This window comes from Lonchura striata, chromosome 26, assembly GCF_046129695.1.
Source record: "Lonchura striata isolate bLonStr1 chromosome 26, bLonStr1.mat, whole genome shotgun sequence".
NCBI classification, from domain to species: Eukaryota; Metazoa; Chordata; class Aves; order Passeriformes; family Estrildidae; genus Lonchura; species Lonchura striata.
In genome coordinates, this window is record NC_134628.1 from 5647561 (window position 1) to 5662276 (window position 14716).

A 14716-nucleotide genomic window follows, 5' to 3' on the forward strand; every position below is an offset into this window, starting at 1 on the left:
TGGGTTCAGGGACAAGGAGCACCCTCACCCAAGGGCCCCCTGTGCTTCTGGGGGTGCCTCGGGGAGGACACGATGTGCTTTCCATCCCCACCGGGCTCAGTCCCGGGGCAGCACCCACTGCCCTCCCTGTGCTCCCCCTGCGGCCAGGGCTCAGCCCTGCGCTGCCATCAGTGCACAAACCGCGGGGAGGAACTTGGCATCCTTTTATTTATAAACAAATCAAGGTAAAATAAGTGCAGAGGAAAGCACTGGCTGACCCCGCCGGGGCCGGCTCACACCGAGAGGCCCCAGCCCCGGGCTGGCACAGGCTGAGCTACAGGACAAAAAGCCATTTTGCCTTTTTATTACTTTGAGGGTTGGGGTATTTTTCTTTTTTCTTTTTTTTTTTTTTTTTTTTTTGCAACTTTTCCCCTTAGGGGTAAACCTGACTCAGTGCAAGAGCCTGGAGGGTCGGTCCTGCTGCCGGCCAGGCCCTCGAGGCTGGGGAGGCTGAGCTGGGAGCTCCGGCTGCAGAGGGTGAGCTGAGCACAGGAGAAGAGCTCGGAGTGGAGATTCCGTCCCAGCCTTCGGCCACTGCAGGGGGAGCCTGCTGAGCTGTGGGCACACGCTGGGGACTGTCAGCCCTGCCCCAGCTCAAGCCAGGCTGGTGACAGTGATGCTCCAGGGTCTGGGCAGCCCCGAGCTGGCAGCTGCTGTCCAGGGGACACGGCGGTGACACAGCTGGTGGCTCCACTCCGACACGCCTCGTGCAGCTGCAGAAACGTATCTAGGACCATGGGAAGCACTCAAGTGCCATCAAAAATAAATACATTAAATTGCCTGAGACCAACAGGTGCCTCGGGAAGGGCAAAGCCCTCACAGGAAGAGCGATGCCAGGACAGATCACCACCCTGGATGCTCTGGCCAGACCCAAAACCCTCACACGCTGAGCTGGGACAAACTCTAGAGGAGCATGAGTGCCCCTGGGAAGACAAACCTTAGGAACTCTGGCTAAAAATCACCAAGAGTTGCGAGTTCAACACAGGTAGAAAAATCATCTCATAGTTTGAAACTCCTTAGTAAAAAAAAAAATTCCAAATGAAAAAAAAAAAAAGAAGGCGAGAAGGATCAGCTGAGTCCTGCAGCATCCAGGCAGCCTCCAACACCAGCCCAGGCCCATCTGTGCCAGGGGCACGCCAGGCCCAGCTCCACTCCTCAGCTCCCCCAGCTCTCTCCATGCTCCCACACAGCCTCCCCAGTCTGGAATAAATATGAAGGCTTCCAGCCCCGGCCCGGTGTGCCCTGCTGGAGGCAGGTCAGGAGCTGGGGGCAGGCAGAGCGGGGTGGATGGGCTCCCCCAGTCTGGAGACAGGGTGGCTGGTCACGGGGCTGAGGGCAGGCTGGGGGCACCGAGCCCCGTCAGGCTGGGCAGGCTCGGTGCCCAGGCTGCCCCAGCAGCAGCGCTGAGCCACAGCGAGAGCGGGAGGAGCGAGGCGAACACCCGGGGCACTGCCTGGAGCTGCTCCGTCCCAGGGAAGAGACGTGCTGGCTGGCAGCAAGGAAGAAACCCTCCGCTCCCAAGGCCCACAGCTCGAGTCTGCTGCGAAGGCTCCTCCCGAGCGCTGCCGGGGCCGGGAGTGTCTCTGCTGCGGCGGAGGGGGCGTGTGCATGCGAACCTGTCGGCAGGTGAGCGCGGCTGGGGCGGCCGGAGCGGAGCTTCCAGGATCCATCCTGCCAGGAGTCCTCTCAGAACTTGCCTTGCTTTAGCTTGTCGATGTGGTAAGTGAGCTTCAGGGCAGGCCCCAGCTTCAGCCCCATGTACTTCATCATCATGTCGCTCCGCAGCAAGAGCAGCGCTTTCCCGTCGATCTCCTGCAAGGATCAAGGACAGCGCTTGTGGTGGCACCTGGGAGCCCTGCCCGAGCCAGGCTGGGCCCGAAATGCAACAGCAGGGCTGGGTGAGAGAGCCCTGCTCAGCAGCATCCCAGCAGGGACATGGCAGCATGGAGACCCCAGTAGGGACATCCCAGTATGGATATTCCAGCATGGAGAGCCCAGCAGGGACATCCCAGTATGGACATCCCAGCAGGGACATCCTAGTATGGTCACCTCAGTATGGACATCCCAGCATGAAGAGCCCAGTAGGGACATCCCAGCAGGGAGAGAACAGTATGGATAACCCTGCAGGGACATTCCAGCATGGAGACCCCAGTATAGACAGCACAGGTAGCCCCACATCCACCCCACATCACACCCGGACCCGTGTGTGTGATGGGAGTTCTGCAGGGTGAACATCCAGAGGGCCAGCACATCCCCTGAAGGGAGGTGGGGAGGAAGGAGAGGGAGGTTTCCCTGACAGGGGAATGACAGAGGCAGTGGCAGTGCAGGGGAGCAATGGCTCACTCCAGGGCATTGCCATCCCAGCACAGCAGAAATCTGGCAGAGGATGCATTGATGGTGACAGCCCTGCTGTGACACACACAGCCCTGAAGTCACAGCTGAAGATGGAGGTGAGGGAACAGATCCTGAAACCTGAAGAGCCTGTGCTCTGAGACTGGATATTAGGAAAATTTCTTCCCTGAAAGGGTGGTTAGGCACTGGCATGGGCTGAAATCACCATCCCTGAAGTGTTCAAAATAACATGTAGATGTGGCACTTGGGAAAATGGTTTAGTAGTGGCCTTGGCAGGGCTGAGGGAATGTTGGACTGTATGACCTCAGAGGGCTTTTCCAACCTGAGTGATTCTGTGGTTCTATTTCTGGAGCTTCCCAGCACATTCCCAGCCACTGGCAGAGAGTGGTGGAGCTCCTCATCCCCAGTGGGGCTGATTCCAACGCAGCAGCTTTCAAAGCATCTGATGCTTTACAGCAGAGCCAGATGTGTCCCTCCTGAGACTAAGGAGGGGATGGATCATGAAGCTCAGAATAACCAGAAAACAGCTTTGTTATTGGCATTTGCAAGTGGAAGTCTCCCAGTCCCTTGCTGCACTCCTGTCCATGACCCAGTCCAGGCTGGGTCCAAAGCTTTGCACTGGACAGTTTTCCAAGAAGAAAATGTTAACTGGCTTGTAAGTGAAAAATAAAAGTCACAACCTCAAACAACAGAAAATCCTGTCCTATGTCAAAGCTCAGTTGCTTTCAGGTTGGTGAGATCTCCAGGGATCTCCAGTACCAGGTTTGATCTGTTTTTCCCTTCCAGAGATGAATTCAAGGTTCTCCTCAGGACTGACAATCCAGGGCACTTTGGTCCCTTGGCAGCTTTTCATAATTAAACATTTCTCAATTACTGGTATTTCTAAAATAGAACAAATTAAAAAAAGAAGTGTTGGGTCAGAGCCAGCCCTGAGCAGGACACAGTGCTGAGTCCAGAACATGGACTTTATCATAAGGCAGAGGGAACACAGCTCTTGCAGGGCTCAGGACACTGCCAAACCTCTCTTGTAGCTGGAATGCTACAAACTCCAGGCTGTGTCTGCAGCTGTTTTACACTTACAGATGTGCACAGGGACCAGAGCCTTTTGAGACTCCTGTTACAGGAGCTGAGCAGCAATGCACTCTGTGAATCCCACTTGGAATGTGTTTCTTGCCAGAAGAAATTTGCCACGAGCTGAGTATTAGACTCCAGGATGAGCAGAGTTTGTGTTTTCAGCACTGGGACTCACTGCAGAGGCTCTGCATGCACCCAGGCTGCCCCCATGGGCTCTGATGAGGATCCAAGCCTGGACAGGACATCAGCAGGATTTATGAGGATCTTTTCATTGAGCACAAAACTCCATCTGGTCTGAAGTGCTGCCGTGTTCTGACTCTCGTGAATTTTGTTGTGTGATTTGCCCCCTCCCAGATGTAACACCCCCCAAACACACCCCCACTGTACAGGAAGCTGGCACTCACGTGTTTTCGGAAGAGGTCAGCGTGGGGGCCCAGCTGTGGGTCTGACTCACGGATGAACTGCATCACCTCCTCCACCGTCCAGGACGAGGGGTCCCGGCTGCTGAGCCGGGAGGTGTCCCTGGAGCTGGGGTACCTGTCCGACCCTGGGGATGGCACACAGCTCCGTTATGGGGGTCCCTGGCACCGCCCCACGGTCCCTCCCCCTCAGTCCCCCACTCAGCTCCTCTCCCACAGCAGGGCAGAGACACAGCAAGGGGCACGGCCCCGGCATGCCCCGGATTCCTGCGGTGCAGCTCTGGCACCCCAGCCTTATTCCCTCTCCTTAGGCCTGGCTTTTCAGGGCAGCCTTCTATACTGAGCCCTTGTCACCTCTCTCAAGCCCCACTCCCCTTTCTGGCCCAGCTGCCACTCCTCCGTGTCCATGGGCAGACAGTTCCCACCTCAGCAGAACACCCCCTGCCATTCCCACGTCTCTCCCCATGCACGGTTCTTCCTCCCCTCTAAACACTTTCAGCACATTTAACACGGCAAAGCTGGTTTGTTTTCACTGGCTGCATCTTCTGATGGACTGAACCCACAGGTGACCTCCCACTGTCCAAAAGCACAGCCTGAGCTGGCACAAGTCCTGCTCCCAGCGAGGACAGCCCCTTGTCTCAGCTCTGCCTGAAAACATCTGGGGGAGGCACCAGCAGCCTGAGCTTTTCAGAGGCTTTTACTGATGCCATGCACCTAAAATGACATTATTTGCAACCCCACGTGCTGCAATGAGCAGTTCAGCTCTCCTGCCCCTCTTCCCCCATACAGACAAGTGCCACTCATGCATCTGACCATCCTCCCAGCCCCACCAGGCAACGTTCGACTCCCCAGCCATTCCAGTCCATCCTTGTGGACTCAGACACCCATTTATCACTTGGACACGGTTCAGCTCCTGCCTGTTCCTTTCTCTCCACTGACTTCCAGGTCCACCCAGTCACCAGCCAAAGGAGAAATGTCACCTGTCCACACTGCCACCTGCCAGGTGCCACCACACCTAACAGACTTGGCTGGCTGTGCAGAGCCCAGCCTCGGGTACTTGCTGAAGTTAGGAAGGTGTGACTGGAGTTAGAATAGCCCTTTATTGCCCAATTTACAGCTGCAGGGCTCTTACCCCCAGAGCTAGGCCTGCGCAGGGCAGAGGTGCTGCCCTGGCTGAGGCTAGAGGGCTGCTGCAGGTGCCTGTATCCTGGCAGGCGAAAGTCTCTGGAGCTCCTGCTGTGGCTGGATGAATTGACAGAGTTCAAGGCAGAGTCCATGGGGTCCAGGCGAGGCTCTAAGGGCCCTGGGAGGCCATCTCCCAGGACAAAGGTTTCACCTGGAATGCACCAAGCTGCAGTTAGTGCACCCGAACGCCACGGCCCCACGCGTCCGTGCGGGGCAGAGCCGCAGCAGCAGCAGCAGCAGCAGCAGTAGCAGCAGCAGCAGCAGCACTCGCTGGCTCTGACCCCTGGCTGGTCTCTCCCCAGCACAGGGATCAAACCAGGCACTGCCCTGGGATTCACCAGCTGCCCATCTGCAAATGGTGTCACCACCTGCCAGTGCCAGTCCAGCCAGTGTAGTGACAATGCTCCCAGACTGGAGCAGCAGCTCCTTTTTTCAGCTACTCTCTTCAAGCCACCAGCAGCCCTGAGGCCTGGCTGCCCTGGGCCCCTCTGTGGCCAAGGGGCACCGTGGGCTGGGCAGGGCTGTCCCCTCTGGATGCCAATGGACACAGGACTCACAGACAGGCCTCAACAGGAAGGGGAGGAGATGCTCCCCACGGGGTCACACACTGCCCATCCTCAGCAGGAGCTTCTGGCACTGGGGTGGCAGGCACGTGCAGAGCAGGAGGGAGCTGTGCCATCAGGGCCAGGCAATGCTCCTCTGGCCCCAAAGGAACATGGTGATGAGCTGCTCATCCCTCCTGGCCTCCTGCTGGGCTCTTTTCCAGCCTGACAACATCAGAGGACAACTCCCCGTATGGAACATGCACAGGAGGGCCTGGGCCTCCAATACCCTCCCCAGGAAGGGTATCAGAGCAATGGTGGCTTCCTCACCTTCTCCAGAAATGCCCTGAATTTGCAGCTGTCTGTGGCACTACTGGGATGGAGGGGCTGAGGAGGCTGTCCAGGGTTACAGCTGCATGGGCTGAGGCAGCAAGATCTGCCTCTGCTGTTACACTGGGACAGCTCCATTGCAGGGCCACCTTTGCAGGTCTTACATGGCACAACTGAGGCTCAGCCCAGGTGGTCCCCGTGCCTCATGGGTCACCCTCAAACACCTGTGTTCCCTCTGATGAAACACCTGCCAAGGAGGGAAGCAGCTGCACAGCGAGGGGCGCTGCCTGTGCACTGCCAGCACACACGGCTGGGAGCTGCAGCTCCTCCACCAGAGTCTGAGGGGCCCCGAGGGCAGCTCACAGCCCTGAGCTGCTGCCATCCAACACCTCGGCAGCTGACAAGGCTGAAGAAGCCTGAGCATTGGCCCTGGGTTTCTTCCTGGCACTTCCCAGACTCCAGGAGCAGCAGGTGAAAGCCAGCACAGCACTGCTGTGCTGAGCTGGGATCATGGTGAGAGTGCAGGATCTGCAGCCTGTGAGACTCAGAAGCTGCTGAGATTTTCCCAAATTCCCTGCTGAGCTGATGCTGCCATGCTCCAGTGAAGGCAAGTGCAGCTTGCCAGAGCCTGAAGTGGTTCCCAAGTGCTGCAGACATTGGGTACCATTGACTGGGGCAGCCTCTCCTGGCTGGCTACTTTTTATTTGCTCTGGTTTCTGGGAACTGTGTCACTATTGTGAGAGCTGGGATCTTCTGGTCCCGTGTCCTGCTGCCTGTGTTTGAGCAGAGATCCAGAGGCCAGTTCAGCTGGTCCAGCCCTGACCTTCCATGGTTTCACACTGTAAGGATACGAAATGGGAACACCCCTGTCTGGCTGCTGGCCAGCCTGGTGTGGGGTTATCACTGGGTAATTCCCACCCAGGGCTTTGCCACTCTGCACTTGAGGCACTGCTGCCTTTGTTTGCTTTTAGGTCTCTGGGATGGGCCCAGAAACAGTAGCACAGCTTTAAAATCTCATGTACAAACTGCTGGTGTGAAGACTGTTACCCCTGGTGACCTGTGCTGTGCTGGCCCACTTGTCACTCGCTTCCTGCATGGACAAGTGTGTTCTCACCTGCTCTGGATGCATAAAAAATGGTTTGCTGACTAATGGCTATTCCTGAGTAACTTCAAACCCCTCATGGCTATTCCTGAATAGCTTCAAACCCCTCCTGCACTCCCACCACTGCATTTCAGCCCCAGACTGGATGCAAAGCAGAGCTGGCCACCCTGCCCTGGCCTGGGTGGGGATCCCCTGCCCAGCCAGACCCACTGGTGGCTGTCACTTACACCAGTGGGTTTCCACTGTAGCTGCTTCCAAGCAACTACATTTGGTCTCCTGTTCAACGGGACAGTTCTGTTTAAACCCCAAAACACTCTGGGGAAGGGTGCTGACTGCCAGGAAGGAGAGAGGCAGGAGAGGGGTCAGTGGGCACAGCCCTCAGAGCTGTCACAGGACAGTGGCTGTGGGCATGGGAACAGGTCCAAGCTGTACATCTCAGCCCTCCAAAGAATCCCAGCACCTTCTGAGGTGACAGAGAGCTTCAGCTTGCCAGGAAGTCTGGGGACACTCTCCCAGATGTGCTGGGTCACAAAAACACACGTGTCTGAGTGCTCCCAAAAACCCCAGAGCTCTCACAGCAGGGATTGGTGTCAGCAGAAGGAATCTGGGAGGCTGGGAGAGCACATGCACAGGTTCCTGTCAGTGCAAGGCTCAGGATCCAAAACTCACCCTCAGAAAGGACTTCACTCAACCATTAACACGGTGCCATGACAGGAATATGCTGTGATGCATCCTGTTCTCACATGGCCACAGGTGAAGCCCTGGGGGCATGATGTGTTTTTGCCCAGGAGGTAAAACTGAAGGCACACAGTGATCCCCAGGTTCCCCTGCACAGGTGAGTGCCTGCCTGATGAATACCTCAGGGTATTCATGAAGCAAGAGGGGAATGGCTACTGCCCCTGGGAACCATCTGTAGGTGAGATACTCCTGCAAGTGGCAGGGCACAGCTGCACTCAGGCAAGATCCAGGGTCCTTCATCCTTGATAACCAGAGTGGGAGGAGGAGGTGGCTGATCCTTAGGCAGATTTCCTTTCACAAACTGTTAGATTTAACTAAAGGCTGGCAGTTGGCACATTGTAGGGAAACATGCCACAATTAGTGGCGGAGAGGCAGGGAGCAGATAATTAAAGTTTAATTAAACAAATAGTGCGATAGACTCAACAGTGTCATTTTACTGCTAAAACACAGGAGTTTGGCCACAAGCACAAATGTGATTTGCACTACTCCTGAACACCCACTGCTTCTAGCAAGTGATGGGCTGTGAAGGCAGGTCCCCACTGTGCTGGGACTGCAGTGTTTCAGCTAAAAGCCACACAAACACCACTGGGTGCAAGAGGAAAAACAATGTAATATGTGAGATCCTTTCCTCATGTCTCTGCTTCTTGCCAAATGCAGAGTGAACAGAGATGTCCCACTGCTGCTCACAGCCTTCCATATAGCAAACTGGGATGTGTTCAGGAGCTGCTGTCTGAGAGAGTTCATTCCCATGAGAAGATGTACCTTGCTCAAGAAATACTCAATATCTGAGTATTTTAGGTGCATATTCTTAAAATATATCCTCTGAAATGCAAATATTCCTGCCTGAACCTCAATTTCATGGTGGAGGATGCATTCATTACAGCTTTCAGCTGTGGGTAAGAATGAATTTCTAGATGGAATCTGAAACTGCACCTCATTGCTCCCTGCTTGGATGAAGAACAGATCCAGAGCAAGATGTTGCAGAAAGGATCACCCCTCACATGCAGACACGCTTCCTGCCCTCTTGTCTGTGTTTTTCTGGAAGAGGCTGGAGAATTCTGGCATCCAGATGGCACAACCCATTCCAAGGCCAAGGGATAACTGAATAGACTTTGAAGCAGACTAAGAATCAATTTTGTAGAAACCTAATGGAGGCTCCTCCTTGGAATTACCCATTATGGAAGCCTTCTCTCTTCATTGACAATACAGAGTGGACCATATTCACCACCCAACCAAGGCATCTGAACCTTTGGAGCAATCCAGTTCTTCAAGAATAGGCTGAACACTGCATGTCCCACCTGCTGGGGGAGGAGGAGGGGCTGGGCTGTGCCAACAGTTACTCAAATGCAGTGGCTGATGCATCAGAGGGGAATCAAGGAGACCAGCACCCATTTAAAGGTGAGAAACAGAAGGGGCCTCTGGGAACAGTTCTTGACTTGTCAATATGCTGGAATAGATGAGGCACTGCCACACACCAGCCCTGTGACAAAGGTACACTTTTAATCACTGCAGAAAACGAGGCCATTAGAAACTGTCCACCAGAGAATCATGGAATGGTGTGGGTTGGGAAGGACCTCAAAGCCCATCCAGTTCCACCCCATGCCAAAGGCAGGAACACCTTCACTATCCCAGGTTGCTCCAAGCCCCGTCCACCTGGCCCTGGAAACTTCCAGAGATGGGGCAGCCACAGCTCTCTGGGCAAGTTCAGAGCAGCTGTGCTTGAATCAGTGATTCTGCAGAGCACAGCACACAGTGATGGGCACAGACCAAAATCACCCACAGCGGTGCCAGGCTGGGCACTCACACCTGGGATCAGCAGCCCCAGCAAAACCAGGGAAATGGGGATGCTAAAGGGACAGCAACAGAGCATGAAGCCACTGAACTGTGAGCCTGCCCAGCAGCCTCCAGCAATTTTCCAGGGATTTCAGTCACAAAGAATTGTGACTAACATGCTGGCAGATTTCACCAGCCATTAATTAAAAGCCCCAGTAAGATTAAATCTTCACTCTTCATTATGAAGGGTTTGCAGTTCAGAACAAAAGTGGGAATGCATTTATTGAGGACTACTCGGTTCAGGGAGTCCTCCAGCTACCTGGATCTTCTGGAACTCTCCCACCTGTGCATGCAAGGGTCACCTATGGATCCCATAGCTAAAATAATTGCGTTCATGACAAAGTGAACTGGCAAACTTTGCCTTTTCCTGGGAAGACGAATTCTGCTGCTGACTTGCATCCCATCTGTGAAGGGTTTTAAATGTCCCTGTGCTTAGCAAGGAATTAAAGTGGTAATTCCTGCTTCTGCACCAGTGGTATCCTGAGGTACTCTGGGAAGGAGCAGCAGTGTGGGAGGGGAGTGGTGTGGCTGAGCTGGTGGAGCCAGGGACAGCCCCAGCTGTTTTAGGGAGGCCTGTGAGGAACAAGATGAGATCCTGGGAAAGGGCAGCAAGTTCCTGGCTGTACAGCTGCACATCAGCATCTGTACAACAGGCTGCAGCAAACCCTCATGGAAAAAATCCAAAAATCCAGGGACAGATTGACCGAGGCAGCTGGGCAGTTTGAGCACTGTTAATCCCATGCACAGCTAAACCAGAGGGAAGCTAAACCAGACTATACGGTGTGAGATGATGACTGCCAGGGTTAGAAGGAATTCTGCTGCATTCCACATGCCTGACACATCTCTGTGGAGAATCTGTCTCACCACAGAGCAGCTCATCCACTCCCCTCTGGAATACCAAGCACAACCCATGGCAGGGCCAAGCAAAGCAGCTCCCTGAAGCCACGGCAGCTCTGAGCCTGCTGCAGCCAGGCTCTTTGGGAAGAGACACGCTGTGCTCACCTTCCAAAGGGTGACGGTCATTCTTTGGTAACTTGGGGGAGAGAGGAGCACTGTATGGAGGGGGGTCTTGGGAAAAGCGCTTTGTACCCCGGCCTGGTCCCTGCAGAGAGCCGTCTAACGAACTGCTTCTGTCTAGGAAAAGAGAACAAGGCCTCTTTAGGAGTGCAGACATCCTGGGAAATGCAGTCTCAACAGAGTCCCCTGAGCCTTGCGTGCATCGCCAGCCTGGGCACCCACCAACTGTTCAATCCAGCACATCTGGCAGGGCTCAACAGAGCAGAGTTCGCATGTTTTATCAGAGAAAAAGGGTGGTGAGAAAACTAACAAAGAATCTTAGCCATGTTTTGCTATATTTCACCCAAATAGCATTGACTTAATTCCACTTCACCTCATGCCTTATCCAACACAATTCCTGCCCATCCCACAGTCACCTTTCAGATACACACAACCTTTGGATAACTGGCAAACAAGCCTTGGATGATTTGCAACCACTCTGTGCCATACCCAGAGCTGGATTAAACCCTACTCCAGTTTTTAATCTCCCCCAGGTGCTGTCACTGCTGCTCCTCTCCAAACTCATCCCCAGGATGGGACTCTCCACATGCTGGGCAGCAGAGGGGACATGGGGATGGGCTGGGACATCTCTGCACACACGGTGTCACGGGTGGATGGACAAGGAATGAAGCACTGACACTGATGGGGACAGCAGCTAGGTAAGTGACACAGGGGTGGCAGACCTGTCCCAGCTGAGGAGACCCTCCTGCCCCCTGCCCACACAGTCAGCAGATGCCAGCTGGGCCCTTGCAGCCACCCTGAGCATGGGTGACACTTGAGAGCTGGCAGCGTTCCTGGGGTGGGCACAGAGGGGTGAAATGCTCCTGCACAAATGCCAGGAGGCACCAGCAGCCCAGAGCAGCTCCAACAGCTGGCACAGGGCAGGAACAGCTGCAGGAGGGGAACAGGTACGGCGGGGAGCGACGGGACTGACACCAAGGGAGATGCAGAATGCCCAACAAACGGAGGTACGGGTGGGGGGAGCACCAGACGGGCACAACTGAGTTGATTGAGGAAAACACAAAGGTAGAGAAGGTACCTGTTCCATCAATATCCTTCAGGGAAATGAAAGAGCTGCTTGCACTGGGGCCCTGGGACTACATAGGAGTATCACCAAAATTCATTGTGACATTGCCAGAAAAACAAATTCAAACCTCAGGACAAATCCCTGTAAAAACCTCACTGCCCAGAGGGGGAACACATGCTCTTGGTAATGTCCCTGTGTCAAACTGCACAACCTTCTTTACCCAACAGCCACAGAACCACAACACAAGGTGATGCTTTATAAAGGTGTCATCAGGTTTTGGTTTGGGCTTTTTTTTTTTTAAGTGGTTGATGTTAAAAACACAGTGAGTCAGGTTATAGAAGTTAATTCTAGGAATCAGAAGTGAGGTTGGTGTAAATTAATGAGAGGATAAGCCAAAAACAGAATTCTGGTTTTAAAGGATAAATTTTAAGAAAATAAAGAAAGGGAGTAACAGACAAAACTGTACTCAGATTATCAGGAATAAAAGGAAAATGTCTTCAGTTCAAAAATGACATAAACCTCATGAATGTGTATCATCAAAGAGGAAATAATCTGAGAGGGAAGGACCCCCAACCTCAGTGGATAAATGCTCACTTTGAGAAGGATGCTGAGACCATGCAGATGATTTCCTTGTTTATCCAAGGACCTGCTCAGCACAGAGCTGTGCCCCTCAGGATGGGGAGTTCAGGGATGAAGGGAGGTTTTTAATTCTGTGTTTTGAGACAGTGCAAAGGCAAAGATGTGTTTCAGGTACAGAAGGAACAGAGTGAGGGGACACTGTGCAGAAAGGTGAGGATTGGGAGAAAAGGAAAGAGGGTTGTCCTGGCCTCCAAATTACAGGAGAACTGGGAGGGATATTTCACCTCCCCTGCCTTGGGAGGCTGGTGGGGGGAAGAGCAGCTCCTGCTGTGCCTGGATGGTGCTGTGGGCCATCCCAAGGCCATCAGCATGGACACCTCTATGAGCAGTGACAGTCACTCATCTCATCTTGTCAGCCCACTCAGGGCTTCTAATTTAGGACAATGCACCTTGCACTGACTGCACTGGCACCTCCTCCCCAGCTGCAGAGCACACCTGCACACCTGGCTCAGGTCCTGGTGCATCTGTGACATCCACCTGCACTCGGTGCACTTGTATGCTGAGGGATGGTAGATTTAGACTGGATTTATGGAAGAAAAGTCTTCCCTGAGGGTGGGAAGGTTGTCCAGAGCAGTTGTGGCTGCCCTGGGATCCCTGGAAGTGTCCAAGATCAGGATGGATGAGGCCTGGAACCACCTGGGATAGCAGAAGGTGTCCCAACCCATGGCAGGGGGTGAAACAAGATGAGCTTTAAGATCTCTTCCAACCCAAACCATTCTGGGATTCACTTCCAGCTGCAGCCATGCTGAGCACTGAGGGTAAGGCTCTAAGGATAAAAGAAACAGGACAGGAACCAAAATATCCATCATTGACTAAGTCAGACAACTGAATGTCCTCAAAGTGGAGACTTAAGGGTGCAGAGGAAGCCAAGAATGACAGTGAACCTGAAACTCTGCTGTTAGTAAATTCTGTTAGTAAATTTTAACAGAACTCAGCACTGTGTTACTGAGAGCCACTTGAAATGTGGTGTCAATATTTGAAAAAAAAAAAGGTGGAAAAAATGATTTTTACAATAAAATGCCTGTGTCCATCCTCAGCAGCAGCACAAGGCTTGTGGCAGGCTCTGAAGGAAAGGGCAGGAAGTACACACGGCACATTCTATGGCAGGTGTTCATCAGAGAAGGCCAACCCAACAGCCTCCCTGCAATGGGAAATCCTGATCGATCACATGAGGGAAGGGACATCAACCTCATGTATCTGGAATTCAGCAAGATGTTACACACAGAGAGCCAGCTGAGACAGAACATGAATTACCAGGAGCCTTGCTCTATGCACAGAAATCTGATTTGAGAGGTAAAGCTGTTGGCAGCACACTGAGAAGGAACATGAGACTGGGAGCAGCCGCCAGTGAATCTGCCTGAGGATCATCCTTGAGCCCAGGGTCATTCAATCACTGTAATAACTTCGGCAGAAATTTTAGAGATTTATCAATGAATCCTGCTGATGCTTTCCCATGTCAGGCCAGACAAAGCAGCATTTAAAATCAGGCAAGGAGGATATATATATAGATATATAACCAAGAACAGCAAGGAGGAAAATCCAGCAGCTAAACCCAGATGTGCCCTTGCAGCACTGTGCCATGATCTGGTGACCTGCAGGTGAAGAGAAGAACAGTGTATTGACCAGGACAGGCTGATCATCACCTGCTACAAGGACACAGTGACTCAAAGTGACTGCAGTGACCATGGTGGTGCCAGTGCTGTGGCACCAGGTCCCCATGAGATCCTCCCCAGAGTGTGCTGGGTGGCACTCTGGCCACCCCATGAAGTTTAAGTCAAACCAACACTGTCTGAGGAGACTGAAAAGCAGTCAAAAGTTCAACTCCTCTGAGGGCTACAAGTGCTCTGCAACTACTTCCAGAAGAAAGAGAACCAAATTATGCTAAAAGACAATATACAGACCAGGAGACACAGACACCAAGTTGCCCAAGAGTAAATTAGTGCTAGAAATTACAACATAGTTTATAAAATCTCAGCATAAAATCCTGGAGCAGTCTCCAGTAGAAAAGCAAAATCCACAACTCCAGAGCTAATCCAAGAAACTCCATGTGCTGTGGTGCTGTAGCAGGAGGCAGGGCTCTGTGGCCCAGAGGGTCCCTCCAGTCCTGTGTTTTCAGACAGCTCCAAGTCACACCATGTTGATGCTGCTATGAACAGCAAGCAGCTGCCCAGGCCCCTGCAAAGGGCTGCTCCTGATGCACAGCTCAGTCTGCTTCTCCTTATTTCCATGTACTCAGTAGGGCAGAATGGCAGGACACTGACACTGCAGAGCTTCCCTCTGCCCCAAGCACACACCCCAGTTCTCCATGGCACCCACAGGGGTGCTCCTGCAAAGCCAGTTTGTTCTGGGAACTCAGAGCAGCTCCCAGTCCTAACCAGTG

The 14716-nt window shown here is 53.4% G+C and overlaps 1 protein-coding gene across 3 annotated transcripts in view; it reads right to left on the bottom strand.

The window, feature by feature from the left end:
- Positions 1–188: 188 nt before the first annotated feature.
- Positions 189–14716, bottom strand: part of SCMH1 (Scm polycomb group protein homolog 1) — a 60754-nt gene continuing 46226 nt past the window's right edge. For all 3 annotated transcript variants that reach the window (XM_021554877.3, XM_021554880.3, XM_021554875.3), the window contains 4 exons: positions 10617–10748; positions 5017–5220; positions 3870–4012; positions 189–1851 (listed from right to left, as the gene is read on the bottom strand). In XM_021554877.3, the coding sequence (XP_021410552.1) occupies positions 1726–1851; positions 3870–4012; positions 5017–5220; positions 10617–10748 (605 nt within the window). In that variant the 3' untranslated portion in view covers positions 189–1725. The remainder of the gene's footprint in view (positions 1852–3869; positions 4013–5016; positions 5221–10616; positions 10749–14716) is intronic.